General features: G+C 40.6%; 1 protein-coding gene across 1 annotated transcript; it reads left to right on the plus strand.

The window, feature by feature from the left end:
• Positions 1-6,561: 6,561 nt before the first annotated feature.
• On the plus strand, positions 6,562-8,765 carry rpe (ribulose-5-phosphate-3-epimerase). Its single transcript, XM_079563257.1, has 6 exons — positions 6,562-6,756; positions 7,043-7,122; positions 7,501-7,640; positions 7,707-7,841; positions 8,158-8,244; positions 8,319-8,765. Exons 1-6 carry the CDS (start codon positions 6,581-6,583, stop codon positions 8,439-8,441), a joined length of 741 nt encoding a protein of 246 aa, XP_079419383.1. The 5' UTR covers positions 6,562-6,580; the 3' UTR covers positions 8,442-8,765.
• Positions 8,766-15,182: the final 6,417 nt, after the last annotated feature.

Genomic DNA, 15,182 nt, shown 5'->3' on the forward strand with positions numbered 1-15,182 from the left:
ACTGTAGAGCTACTGTAGATCAGCAAAAACATTCTTGCCAGTATTAGATATACACAGAAGTTATAATAACATGCAATCAGAATAACATTTGGGGAAAAACATAACACTCTTCTTTCTATTTCTCACCGACTTTATACTCTGGGCATATTCGTAGAATTTCCCCTTTTAATAAACCAGCTTGTTCTCGTCTGGGAGCACATGTAGAGAAAGAATATTAAATCCCGCTGTGTTTTTCATTCGGTCCTGAATCAAAAAGCTTTAAATATTAAAGATTACATCAGATGGATCAGTATTTTACAAAGGTTAGCCGTTCTTATTAAAAGCTACAAGAACTACCGCGGGTGTGAAATCTTTATTCTCTGAGGATTTTTCTTTTATTAGATTCGATGAATGAGCCGAAAGGTGCAATTGCCCCTATGGCCCCGTTCTTAGACTTCTGAAGTGACGCATTCTTTTATATAGGACTGTATAGTATTGTACATGGGCCATTTTCACATCAGGGGGGCTTTTAAAGGTAACTATAGGGACACACAACGCACACACACACAAACACACACACACAGTCCTCTTCTGCAGGCTCCAGCCTAGCAGGTCAAATGGTGAACAAGGGTCAAGCTCAACGTGCAGCCACGGGCCAAATTAGGCTTAATGTTACGCTACATGTAAATGAATGTGGCAATAAACTTCAGTATGATGAATGTGATCTGCACTTTATGTCCTCTAATTAGCACAGTTTTATGTGATGCAATATCCATGTCACAAGAAGCCACCAAATCTTACAAAATGGCCAAGGTCTTCCAAGTGTATGTAATAATTAGGTTGCAAAATGGTAAACAAAAAACAGCAACGTAAACTAAACTGTCGTCTGAAACAGGCCCAGAGCATTGGCCTCTGCTTTAAGTTCACAGATGTTTTAGGAGGTCGGCCCCTCACTCCCCAACTGCGTCCTCTTTTGTTCCCGCGCCTTTGTTTCTTCTCTTTTGTTTATGCAGTTACATTTTGGACCAGATCAAAACAGCAGGAGAGCACGACGGGTCATCACAGTCAATCTTTAGTAGATCTTAAAACAATTACTCAACACAGCCATTTGTCTAGCGTTGTCAACATCCCAATAGCTTATGAAGTATCCCTGGTTACAATGTTATATTTTCTGTGAGAAACTAACATGGATTTTTATCAAATATGAGTAAAAAGGTCTTAGGGACCTTGTTTGGTGGATGTGCTTCTTACAAATTGCCATAAAAGAAACAACGCAACAGCAGAGAGGGGTCCCTTTCTTTTATGTGGTTAATCATTATAGGTCTGAGGGGGTTGGGGGGGCTTGCCTTTACTGCATTCCCTTTAAGAGCAGGTGCCCCACACAATAGTTTACAGATTCATTCATGAGCTAATGTAACGTGCCTATATATTTATGTTATTGCCATCTGTGAAATCTGAACCTTTCATTAGAATCTTGTAAAAAATCACTAGGTTTGGTGCACTGATATATAGAGATTTTTTGACCACCGTGAATATGTGGAGGGCAGTTCAAAGTTGTATTAAGACTGTGTTGTACTAGCATTAGCACATGGCATTTGTGGTATCTTTGTCAAATGCAAATGGGGTGGAACAATAGCAAGTAGTAGAGTAGAGTCGTAGTTGTAGTAGGGCCTACTCGTTCAGAGCACATTATAACACCTAAATAATAACAGCCTTTGTGATTTGCCAAGTAATTAATAAATTGTGCTAACCTACAGTTTGGCTTCCTATACTTAGTTAATGTCAATATAGAGTCACGTTTTGCACACTTCTTTTACATTCTGGTCTTACCCTGTCATGACATCCATAACATGATGAAAGCCTTCCTGTCGTGCGTCCCAGTGTTTAGGCTCACGCAACCTTTCCTTATGAACTTTGGACAGGAAGGGACACTTGATTGGACTCCATAGGTCTGTAGAGGCAGCACCCTTCCTTTTGGTTCTCTGGACACCCCACCACGACCACATAAAGCAAAGGAAGGGAACGCCGATCTTGGACACTGGTCTTCCTCTGGTCATCAAGAAGTTTTCAATCACTATCTGTTTGGACAGGACGCCTGAGGCGACGCCTAAAGGGAAGTGACAACAAGACAATACATGAAACACTTGGAGCACGGCCAGTTATTTTAAAAATAATAAAGACAGAGTAAGGTGAATTAAAAAGGTGATCCATGTCTTAAGAGTTCCTGCATTTTCGATGAAAGGTCAAACGTCAAGTAAACACACTCCCTGTTTAAGCTTACAAGTGTACACATCTTGAGGAGCACTTAAAGTGCACAGTGGAATTCTTCCCTGAGTCTAATAGACATGCATTTCCCCTGTAGAGTAATGACAGTGTAAAAGCATGTTTGTTAGTGAAAGGAAATAATGCTGCCTCATAATGGAAAACAGCAATTTCCGAATTTGAATCAGTAACCTACGAATATATTAAAAAAACCCTGATTATATATTCCCCTCCTGGAACCGCCACCTTAACGTGGTGGAGGGGCTTGAGCGCCCGAATGATCCTGGGAGCTCTGTTGTCGGGGGCTTCATGCACCTGGTAGGGTCTCCCATGGCAATCAGGTCCTAGGTGATGGGTCAGACAAAGAGCGCTTCAGAAGCTCCTTATGAGAGACCAACAGGCCCGGTTTGAACCATGAAGCTTCTGTGGACCCACCACCTGCAGGAGGAGCCATAAAGGGCTGGTGCAATGTGATTTGGGCAGCTCCAACAGCTGCCCCCACGACCCGGCAACGGACAAGTGGAAGAAAATGGATGGATGGATGGATGATTATATATTTTTTATGTTTGAAACACAAGTAGAAATTGACATACTGATTTTTACTTTTTGTACTCTCACTATTTTATTTTACATAAAGTGTGTCGTTCTCTGCAAGCCTTCTTCTATTCTTTGCAATTTTTTCTTCTTTTTTTTTACATCGAGCCCATCTGATCTGGAATTGGGCCAATACCAAGATCACCGGGTTGGTTGGAAATGCCAATAACTTATCCAAAACATAGTGTGCTTCAAACCCTTCAATATTATTGGTTATTTGTCAATATTTAACCTTTTTCAAATGATCGTGCAACATAGTAGTCCTTTAGAACTAAAGGTGCTCTTGATTAGGTAAAAGGAATATCCAATACAAATGTAATCCTGATTTAATGTGAAACTCATAAATACAGCTTGCATGAAAATAAATAGTAATTTAGCTGGACGCGAATGGGCCTCATTAGCGTTCAATCACCACGTTCACACCAATGGCTGAAATCCATTTTTTAATTGTCTTCACAGATGACTGAGATGCAGGAATGCATGTAACGAGAAATGGCCTGCCCGCGAGCTCATTAGGATCAAGCTCAATACATTTTACACATGAGCGAGTTGGGAGAATATACACAAGTTCTCAGGGATGTTGGACAAACTTTCAGAAACAGTGGTCATTAAATCAATTTATAATACAGCCAAGATGTGCTGAACAGTTCCCAGATATGTGCTTTTTTTTCATGCAAAAATATCTTACTTACATAGTGAAGTCTAAGTAGCACTATCCTCAATTGACTGAAATTAGCTGACCATAATGACTAAAGCGACTGTTTCTGATGAGGCCTAAATGGATCAAATTACGAGTTTTCGGATAAGAAGTAAACATGTTCAAAATTCAAATCATATATTGGTTTTGCTTAAAATGTTGAAAAAGCTGTTTTAGATCCAACATTCAGTGTTTCATTGAGCTACACTGTCACACTTATGTAATTAGTAATAGTCTATTTTGTAAAGATGGTTCAGAATATTTTTCCGTGCTTTGGTTTTTTATCCCACCTACTTCCAGACTAAAACTAATACAGACTAATAAACTTAAAGATGGAATGCTAAGGCAATCCTAGCTCAGACTTATTTTTACAAGGACGTTTTAAAACAGTGACTGTGCTTACACTACTTGTCATCCAACATTACAGTGGGACAGACAACCAGCACTAAAATGCCTACTTCCTGAACCTGAGCCTGACTACAGCAAAAGAAAGTGAACCATGACTCCTAGACTTGACACTCATAAGACCATACCAGCGTTATGCAGCAGATAGTGAGATAGTGGGCGGTTGGTGGTGGTCGCAGGGGTCGATGGCACAGATTGAGTCTCGCTTCAGTCAAACCTAGGGCAGCTGTAGCTACAAAAGATATGGAGTGACTAGATAATGTACAAAATTAGAACACAATTTTGAGTCTATGTCGAATTCATTATTCATATTCTAAGTCTCCCTTGGCACCACTGTTCCCTGCACCACAGCATGAGAACCACTGTAACAGCTGCACCATTCTTACAATGCAAAACGCTCGAAAAAGTCACATTCCTGAGCTGTCTCTCCTACTCCAGAGGAGGTGTGTGTAATGGGGGGCCTCCAGTAAACAGAAGCCTACATGACTGACTAACTCTGAGCACACGCTGGGCAGTCTGTTTACAGTGGGCTGAGTAATGTGCCATCTTATAGCTGCTGTGAAACTCACCATCTTTCTTATTGAAGATATGTTTGAAAACTGGCTGCCACAGTGCATCAATTTTGTGCTACTAATATGCACTCCTTTAACAGCATAAATCTCAAATATTGTGTGCACTGTCATAGCTGAAACCTGACTGAAACCTAATGGTGAAGGAGGAGTTTGGCAAAGAGAAAAAAGAAATGTCTATTGTTTGTGGAAAATCTATAAAATGTATGATTTGCTAGATAATAGATAATATGCAGGACTATTGTTTCTGAGCCAGTATCAGCTGTCACCTTTAAGATTTGTAAGTTCAAAGTCAGGATGCTACTTTATTATTAAGGCAACCTAAAGCAATTCTTCAATAACATACCATACCAGTCGATATACTGACCAGGAGTTCACAAACTGAGAGACAAGAACCCAAACTGGGTCGCGAGGCAGTGAACTGTGCGGGTCATGACATTATTTCAAGATAGAATTTTTAACTTAACGCATTTATTAAACATTACTAGAACACACTTTTACAATATTTTACAATGCTAATTACATTTTACTGCGGGGGGTCCCCAGTTGTTTGTATAGATATTAGGGGGAAGTGTGGGAACTCCTGACATAGGCAATCCCAACACTCTTTGCCAACCTGACACTGCAATGAAATCCACTGCAACGGAATTGAAAGTTATTATATTTAATTATACAGCAACCAGTCAAAATAAAAAAAAACGTGAAGTCATTTCTATCAACCAGGTTTGGCTCTCTTTCATCAGAAGCCTGGACGAGGGAACCCAGTATGAAACTTTGGAGCCCCCGAGGTTGGGAATCACTGACACATTAGACTATAAGTCCTCATAAAGCGCTGAAAATACTGCTGTCCATCTAGTTATGACCCTTCTCTGTCCACTCCATAAAATCCAAATTCTTTTTAGTAGAAGTCATTTCACAGCCTGGTGCAAAGTCAGAAACTATTTTGGTACCTCTTTGTCAGAATTTGAGGCCTACACTCTGCAACACTGCACACAGTCAACCTGAAAGCGTGATGTCGTCAGCAGAGACATTTTCAAGTAGAAATCTTTATTAATGTCTTTTTCAATAAATGGGACAATATATGGGCTCAGAAGCAACACATTTTTTTTTTTAACACTTCTACCCATGCATACACTATTCTCTATTGTGGGTTTTCCCTGAAATGTATTCACCACGTAAATATCTGAAGTTGTCTGAAATAGTCAAACTAAATAAGTCTACAAAAGTAAACACGACAGACTGATTCTACAGATCTTTCATCCTAGATTTAGCAAACATTTAACCACATCCTGTGTAACTCTACGGATCATTGCAAGATTAGAAGATCAAAATCCACGTGGTACTTCTTTTTTTTTTTTAAAGCAGGCCAATGCTTCATCGATAATTTACCTGAAATCGTTGGACTATTGATGGTGTTTTTGCTGACTCTCGGACGCCTCATATCTTCAGAGACCATCGCTCTGCAAAGAAGAGATAGTCTGCCATCTAGTGTCGAAGATTGAAAATGCTACGTGTTTGAAGCGGAAGTAGGTTTGCGATATAATATTCAGTTCCCCGCACGCGACCCCTGGAAGACACTGAAGAAGGCCCCCCAAAACCTGTTTACAAGCAGGTATACTGGTAAAGCAAATAAAGTCTGAAAGAACATGTATATAGGCTATTTATTTCAGGGTTTAGCCAAAGATCATTGCCTTTTGTGTTATTTCATATTCATTTTTAAGCAGTAAAACGTTGCAAATAAGTACATTATTTTTATGAGGGGCCCCAGTGGAAAGTTGAGATTGATAAGGGGCCGCAACGCTCAGACTAGAGAAAAGCTGCACTAAACACGACTGCCCAGTAAAGCAAAGTTACAAAAATAAAATGTTAGCATTACACAATGTTCCATTATATTCATGTCACTTCACCTTCAGTTGTTTTTAATCTGCAGTCGACACCGCGGATCCACTTAAGTTTTAGTAATATATAAAAAATAAGCCCACATTTTGATGCAAACCCGTACCTTTTCTTTTATTGTGAAAGTTTTTGACAGAGCCACTCCTGTGTCTTCGACAGCTTGTCATGTTGTTGAATTATGTTGCTTTTAGCCCTCTGCCAGGCTGCATGCAGACACTTCAGCAGGTACAGCATGGCTTACAGTGCGAAGATCGGCCCGTCCATCCTGAGCAGTGACCTGTCCTGCCTGGGCAGCGAGTGTGTGAGGATGATGGAGTGCGGGGCGGACTACCTGCACCTCGATGTCATGGACGGGTTTGTTTTACTCAAATTAGCATGCTAACTCTGAGCTCAAAAGTTAAGCCAGCTAAGCTAGCTTGGGCTAAGCTAGCTTGTCATAAGTTACACTACTGCATACATTTAAATATCTTGGCTACTTGAAAATCATCAAGTCAGAGTACCTGAATGATTATGCATTCAATATTATCATTTCAAAATATTAAAATATTGCAATTGTCATATAATGCACAGTATGCAACATGCAACTTGATATTGTTCACCACTACCTTTAGAAATAACTGTGTTTTCCTTCATTTTACAGACATTTTGTGCCTAATATCACTTTTGGGCATCCCATGGTGGAATGCCTACGGAAGTCTTTGGGACAAGAGCCCTTCTTTGGTAAGAGAAAATGCAATGAATCTCCAGTAGTCCAGAACAGTGGTTCTCAAGCTTTTTCCTCTCCCTTGTACCACCAGGATTAGATCATCTTCAGGGCTAAACAGAGTCTAAATAAGGTTTACATTAAAACTGAATGATATCTCATATGGCTGTAAACCATGTATTTACCAGGAAAAATTAACTCTTAACTTAATGCATTACTATGACTAAGCATAAATAGAATCGTCTATGACTAAAGTACCACTTGAAGACGCCCTAGTACAACAAGTGGTGCATGTACCACAGTTTGAGAACCACTGCTCTAGAACATACCCAAATTGGTTAGCTCTTCTACTTGTACCCTCAGCGCTGTTACATACTGGTTTGCATCAAATGTAGACATGCACATGATGGTGTCCAGACCAGAGCAGTGGGTCAAGGCGATGGCTGCAGCAGGAGCCAACCAGTACACATTCCACTTAGAGGCCACGTCTAACCCTGGAGCCCTCATTAAGGACATCAGGGAGAGTGGCATGAAGGTGAGAAATGACATGCATGATTCATACTAAAAATGTACTATCTTTACAAACATACTTTTACTGTAGGTGGGTTTGGCAATTAAACCTGGTACAACAGTTAAAGAGCTTGAACCGTGGGCCAGTCAGATTGACATGGCTCTAGTTATGACAGTGGAACCGGGATTTGGAGGACAGAAGTTTATGGAAGACATGATGCCTAAGGTAAAGTCCATTGTGTTATGTGTGAGAAGTTCTGGTATGAGATTGTTTTATGTTATTGTCTGTATTTAGAGAGTATCATGCTCAGTAAGACTTCTGCAACAAGGAAGAGGAAGTTTGGAAACATGTAGTGAAGAAACGTATCTATTGTCCTGTCTCTCTCTGTTAAAGTAACACTTCTGATGACTCATTAAGAATACTTTCGGTTCACATTTACAATAGCCCCAGTGTAGAAATTGAAGCACAGATGTTTGCTTGAAAACCTTCAGAGCTTGTCTTATATTTGTCTACAATGTGATATGATGTGATTTGTATTTAGGTTTGCTGGTTAAGAAGTCAGTTTCCCTCCCTGGACATTGAGGTAGACGGAGGGGTTGGTCCAGACTCCATTCACTGTTGTGCTGAGGTAAGAGAAGTTCAAAGGTTTCGACTGCTGCGTTGACATAATGTCTTATTGACTATTTCATTTGTCTTTCTCAGGCTGGGGCAAACATGATAGTGTCGGGGAGTGCTGTGATAGGCAGTGAAGACCCTCGCTCAGTTATTGCTCACTTGCGGTCTGTGGTGTCTGAAGCCATACAGAAACGCTCTTTGGACCGCTGAAATGCCAGATCCATGGAGTTCAGCACACTTCAAAGTCCCTGTGTAAACAACTGTAGCCATGGACAAGACAAAACAGACATTTGTGGGAAAAGCCCAGCTCCCTGTGAAACATTTTTGAGCTTCTTGTGCTGGCTGTGTCCAATCCATGTCCAGATGACTGAGTGATTACGGTTCAAAATGACCCTGTCCATCCACAATATGTCTGAAGTCAGAATTTATTTTAGTTGGAAATAACCAGATGCTGATTTCACAAGAGTTACATTCCTTAAAAAAAATACTTACGATGTAAGTTGGCTTTATGTATCATGTTGAAATAAACCCAACCCTGTGGTACAATGATCAGTTTTATCCAAGCTTCTTTAAAAATAGTCCCATCCGTGTGTGTTTCCCAAAATAGTCCCAAGAAAAAAAAAAGAAAACGCATTAATGTAGACACTATTACTTTTCTCCCTTTTTGATCCTTTGTAGCCCTGTAGCCTATGCTGCTTTATTCAAAGAACACTAATTTTAATAGAGGCACTTTCTAGTATTATTTTTTGCTTGTTATACTTCTTTAGGACACCTGGGGGCGAAGTTACCCCAAAAATATAGACTTACTTTGGATGAAAAGATCTATATATATATTTGAAAGAGTAACGTTTTGTTATTTTCTGGATGAGAATTGGCGCTTTAATCCATAATATATTAAGCGGTTGTGATGTGGGCTCTCCAAGATGTGCTATAGAAAAAAACTAACCAACAACACTGTGCATCTCAGCAGAGAACTCATCAGGATAATTTCTGCACACAAATGTCACAGAAGTGTTTGCAGCTCTTGCCTCGGTTATAAAAGATGAAGTGGCAAAACTATGTGGGATACATAATCACAGCTGAGCCACTGACCTTTAGGTAACGTTTGAATAAATCCACTTTACAGAGCTGAGCCTTCTTTCATAAGATAATATTGAATTTTTTTTGTGTCCCACTGGGAAAGGTTTTTTTGGGGGTTATCGAGTCAGACTTAAAACATGTCGAGTCCTCGTCTTATCTTCTTGTGGGTTGAAAGACTCCCCTGTCAGTGATAGTCACCCATGGCATGCTTCAAGCTACAAGCAGCTCTCTCTCAATAATGCAGGACATGTCTGCAGGGCAATTCACAGACCACTGAAACATTGATGTCTGAAATCTGTATTTTCATTCATATGCCACATATAATAGAAAATCATGTCATCAGATCAGCTTTATTTTTCTCAATGGATCCTATACTTGTGGACGTTCTGTGTGTATACAACTGTGTGTTATTCATGCTTTAGTGCACCACAAGGGAATCCTCGTAACACTTTTTCTTCTGTAATAGATGCTGACAGGCGTTTTGTATGTCAATGTCCTCGTTGCCATGTGGAGATGAGAACATAATCCAGCGTGAGAGGGTAATCTGCACCTACATACAGTGAATGCATTGCCAGTCAGACAATTTTAATTAGACATTAAATGAGATTTTTGGAACAAGCGAGACCAAAAAGGAAAGGATGCTTAATGCTGGTGATAGCTCTAGATGCAGCCATTATACTACAATTACTATTACTTTCTATTCTTCTACAGCACATGTGTCAAACACTAGGCCTGTGAGCCACATGGGCCCGCGAGATGATTTAATGTGGCCCTTTGTAGAGCATGAATTTCTGAGTCGTCCTGGAGTTATGGATTTTTAAAGAAATAACCAGAATGCTCCCTCCAGCCACTAGGGGCAGCTTACATTTAGAAAAGGAAAGCATTCCACACTTGTCCAGGAGAGGGCACTGACATAATAAGAGATCAGATTATAAACAACACATTACAGCCATGTGGTAAATGGTCAGTCTGCCCCAGAGCGGCTGTGGCTACAATAACTTACTGCCATCGAGTGTGGTGTGAATGAATAATGACATTATGGAGCTCTTTGAGATTTATGTGACAGAGGCTGATAAAGTGCAGTAAGTGTAACCCGTTTTTTTTATTAGGTCACAGTCCTTTACAATATATGCGGCCCGCGACCCGCTGTAGAGGCTGAATTTCGGCCCACAACCCAAACGAGTTGGACACTCCTGTTCTACAGTCTTCATTTTCATTATCACCTTCCAATCCACCTACTCTCCTTCTTCCATCCTGTCTACCTTCCTGCCCTTGATTCTTCGACTATCTTCCCACATTCCTACCTGATGGACTGTTGGGGGGGGAAACAAAGAAGGCTGGGATTAATTTTAGATAGGGAAGCTATACTTCATTGTCATTATAGGGAAATTTGAAAACAGAAACAGGGGAGAACATGCAAACTCAACACAGAGAGACTCCACATGGCTCTGTCCTTGAACCCATGACCCACTCAGCCAACATCCTTCATAGTCTTTCCTCCCTCCGTCGTCTCTACCTTCATGCAGACTCATCTCCATGTTTACTCATCTGCCTATCTTCATTACCTACCAACAGTGACTCTTCAGCCAACTCCCATCCTCCCTCTCTTCCTCATTTCCATCCTGTAGCCCCTAAGTTGCGTCATTAGCCTGCACGTCCTGCTTTGGTACCATGACAACGGGCAGGCTCAGGTGCTGTCATTCATGGTGTAAGAATAGTCATAAGCTGAGGATGGCAAGGACAAAGAAAAGAATAGTCAGAGCTCTGTCATTAACGCTCTCTTTGGCCTTTTGCTCAGGCACACGTCCTACTTCAACTGTGGCTCACTCCACTGATTTCTCTCTGGAAACGATTTGACTGAAAGTGAATTGGACAGGCCTCATGCCGTGCGTTTGATCTTGTAGCAGTGCCACAGGGGAGTGTCTCAGCTTTTTGGCAAAGGTCTAGACCCCAGACCTCAGGATGGAACCGCCCCGCCATGAAAGCAAGGCACATCTCCAAACAGCAGGTCCAGGGGCAGTTTAAGAATTAGACACAAGCGATTGCAGAGGCTCTTGTGACACTTTAAGAAGAAGTCTTATAACGCAGGATAGATATGTAATTTCCTGTGTAATAGCTTTAAAATTTGGTGTATTATGTACCATATTGCTGCAGGATTTATTTACTAATCTCTGGTAAACGAACTAATTGCTCAATTTGCTGTGAAAATTCAGTTGGGTCACTGTGTAGCGTCCAGAGAAAACTAAATGTCATTGAAAAAGTCTCTGTTTTAGTTACTGTTCTGGCCTATTTCTCCCAAACAGCAGGTCCAAAGACTTCTCCACAGCTCCACCGGGACCAGCTCTTGTTCTGAGAAAGGTGTAAAACCCATATTTGGACTCCTCTCTTAGTGCGGCTGCAATATCTGATAGCTCCTTACTTGACCTTATTCATGAGATTGGGATCAGTGGATAAAAGTACTTCTATAGTAGTGCTGTCTTTTCTGGCACCTCAGCCCTTGATCCTGTTTGATGAAGCTGCTCCTCTCCGGAGACTACTGTAGTTTTATGCTCCTTTTCGTTTCTTGCACATTCTTTTGCTATTAATTTCCTCTCTCTCTTCTCGTTCATGACTCAACCTCCCCGTATTTTTGTGCTGTGATCATTATGGCAGAATGATATCTTTCTGCTCTTCATCCCTAGCTCTGAGGGCACATTAGCGAAGGAGCTTTTTGCCTCTGCTCATTCATAATTACTCTGGCATCCCACCGGAGAACCCCACGCACATCGTGATTAGCTCGCTGTTGTTCTGAACTTTACTTTTACATAAAGGGCCAGGGCTTCGATTGAGGAGGTACAGTCCAATTAACTATAAAAAACAACTTGCTGGGAAAAACCAAGATCACAGTGTTGTGGCCTGAGGCTGGACTAGAGTAAACACCTATAGGAGGCTGATTTCTGTGCCCAGGATGCTGCACTTTTTATAGTTTCATTCATATTTCTGCCTAAAGGCGGAACAGCTCATGTTATTACTGTACCTAACCTATTGATGAACTGTATAATTATGCCACGGTTGATATAAGACTGAGGCCTATCATGAGTTCAGAGCAGTTTAATGCACATATATCATCTGGTTAGAATTCCGCCTCGTTCCTTCAAATGCTACAGAATATTTCTGTTTAGTTTCCAAATGCTGGATCTTGGTGTCATCATACCCAAAGTACTGTGTGTATTATTGTTAATCTACTCAAAATACTTTAATGACTTTCACCAAACATGTTAAGTGTTTCCAGGACAGATTAAGGTATACTTATTTTTTTATTTTATTTTATTATTAATCTCCAAAGAGAAATTCATTCTCTGCATTTGACCCATCCCCAATGCCGCTGCGGTATAGGCCGGCTCCTGGGGGCCCATCTCCAAATGTGGAGCTAATGGCTGGAGGATTACAATATTGTACATGATTTTATTGGTAGGGAAAACCGGAGAAGATGGGGAGAACATGCAAACTCCACACAGAAAGTCTGGGTATCGAACCCGCGACCTTCTAGCTAACGAGCGCTAACCGCTGTGCCACCGTGCAGCCCAAATTATACTGCATAACCACATCTTCTTGATTACTGTATATTGATTTAAGGCTATATTTGAGCCAGCCCTTTAGGATTGTTTATTTTCTTACCATAACATATTTGTCAAACTGCCCATGTGCTCATGAATCTCCGTACAAATCCCCAAGGGCAGACCCACAAAATACTGAGGCACTATATAAACAACAGCTATACAGCAACACTTTCCCACATTTAAGATATTGCCATTGGGCACACACAATTATAGACCTTATCAATTATGAAGTCAGGGTACCCCAGTGAGCGCATGTTTGTAAATGTGAGAACGTTTTTTAATGTATTATGGATGTTAAAAGGAAGGCATTGTTTGCTGAAATGAAGCTTTTGAAATTTTAAATCTCAAGTGGGACGGCCTCACCACTGTCCCTAAGTGCGTTGTATTTTATTGCATACAGCAGGTTTTACACTGGCCAACAGATTGTATAGCTGCTGATGCATCACTCGCATTTTCATTGGCATCAGTGGTACATCTGTTCTCCAGCCTCCCCTCTCTTCTATCTTGTACTTAAACTGCAGTGAGAGGTCTCTATTGCCTTATACTTACAATCAGTAGTGAGTCATGTAAAGAGAAAACTATGGTCCAGGCAGAGCTGATTGAACTAGCAGGTCAACCATTGAAAGGTGAGGCTGGAGTTCAATTGGACACAGAATGATTGTAAAATTAGAAATAGTTGAATTTTCATATCGTATTAAATGCACTGCACTCCATTTTCATATCTCTTCGTGGGTCCCAGATGTGCTGGCTAAAAAAAAATTCCCAGATATTTAAGGACACATTGAGAGTGCAGCTTGGATCTTGGTTCAAATCTGATATTTGCACTAATTTGATGTATTTTCTATCCCTTTGAGCTGGTTGAAGTTTTGCCATAATACACCTCTATAATACAATCTCAGTACAGATTTTGACCCTTTTCATAAATAATTATACATTTGCCTCACTCAACTCCTACATGCCCAAAAATGTGCTCTTCCTACACCTCACCGCTTTATAAGATCAATCACGGAGTCTTGCTTACTTTTATGCAAAACTAATTTCTCCCACTAAAGCTATAAAAAAGAAAAGAAAACAAGCAACAGAAAGAAGTGGGACATTGCAGAAATGCTCAGTGGGAGAGAATCACTGAAGTAGTGACAGAAGCTGACTGACAATAACATCAAATGCATCCGTCTGCAGCTATCCGCGCATAAATGGATCTCAAGAGTGATGGCATTCTTTCTACAAAGGACGTACGTTTGTGCAAGAATCAAATGTTCCAAAATATAAAAAGCAAAGCTGGTAATTTTGTGTTGTTTCATTGTAGAAATAAATAAATAAATTGGGAGTGATGGCCACAAATTCAATATGACCACATGCAACAAGGGCCTCACCATCAGGCAAACTGTCCTACCCTTCGCATATCCTATAATTTCCTTTTCAAACAATACAACAAAAATCGAATTGCCCAAAACCCATCTGTATTTCACATATATTTTAAAGCAGGTTGCCCTTTTTATTGACATAAAACGTTTTGTACAAGTTTACAGTGCAGCACATGATATTTTTCACGTATTTTCCGCTCACTACTACTGTGCATCAGAACAGAAGTGCAAAAATGGCCTGGCTTCACAGAATACCATTGGCTTAAGTGAGGAGTAGGGAGTGAGTTATGGATGGCACACGGTGATTTGCCGAGACACACTGGGCATCATTTATCCCCTGACATGCTGACCCGCTTTCCTACACACCAACCTCAGCGCATGTACACGTTTGTGCTGCAGCGGCCAACAAGGCATAGCACAAAGATCAGATGAAATGTTGATGCTCCAAGAGGTCAAAATCCAGCATTGACTGACCATTCACGACTCTGGTGCCTGCAGTGGTTAACCTCGGCAACGTGGTCAAAGGTGACAATAGTGGGCAAGAAGTTGGTATTGCATATTAGATAAGATTTAAAAATACAGTGTAAAAGTCAAATATGGAGATTTTCTAAGCCATACATTTCTTTAAAACCAAGGACGTTGTACCTATTTTAAGTCTGCTGTTGTAAATAATGTAAATAATTACCCCAAACTTGCCAAGTCAAAATGAGATGTCTTGCCTAAGAACACAAAAAGACGGGTTGGAATCGATCACTCAATCTTACGTTTTACTGATGAAAGCAAGAGAATTAGATGTCAAGTAAATTGTTAATATAGAAGACGTTCCTATAGAGCTTCTATACTGTCTGTCTTACCAAGGTCACTCTTCCTCAATGCAACGGCAAGTAATGTACAAGGCCTGCATATAA

Source organism: Gobius niger (genome assembly GCF_951799975.1).
Source record: "Gobius niger genome assembly, chromosome: 9".
Classification (NCBI taxonomy): domain Eukaryota; kingdom Metazoa; phylum Chordata; class Actinopteri; order Gobiiformes; family Gobiidae; genus Gobius; species Gobius niger.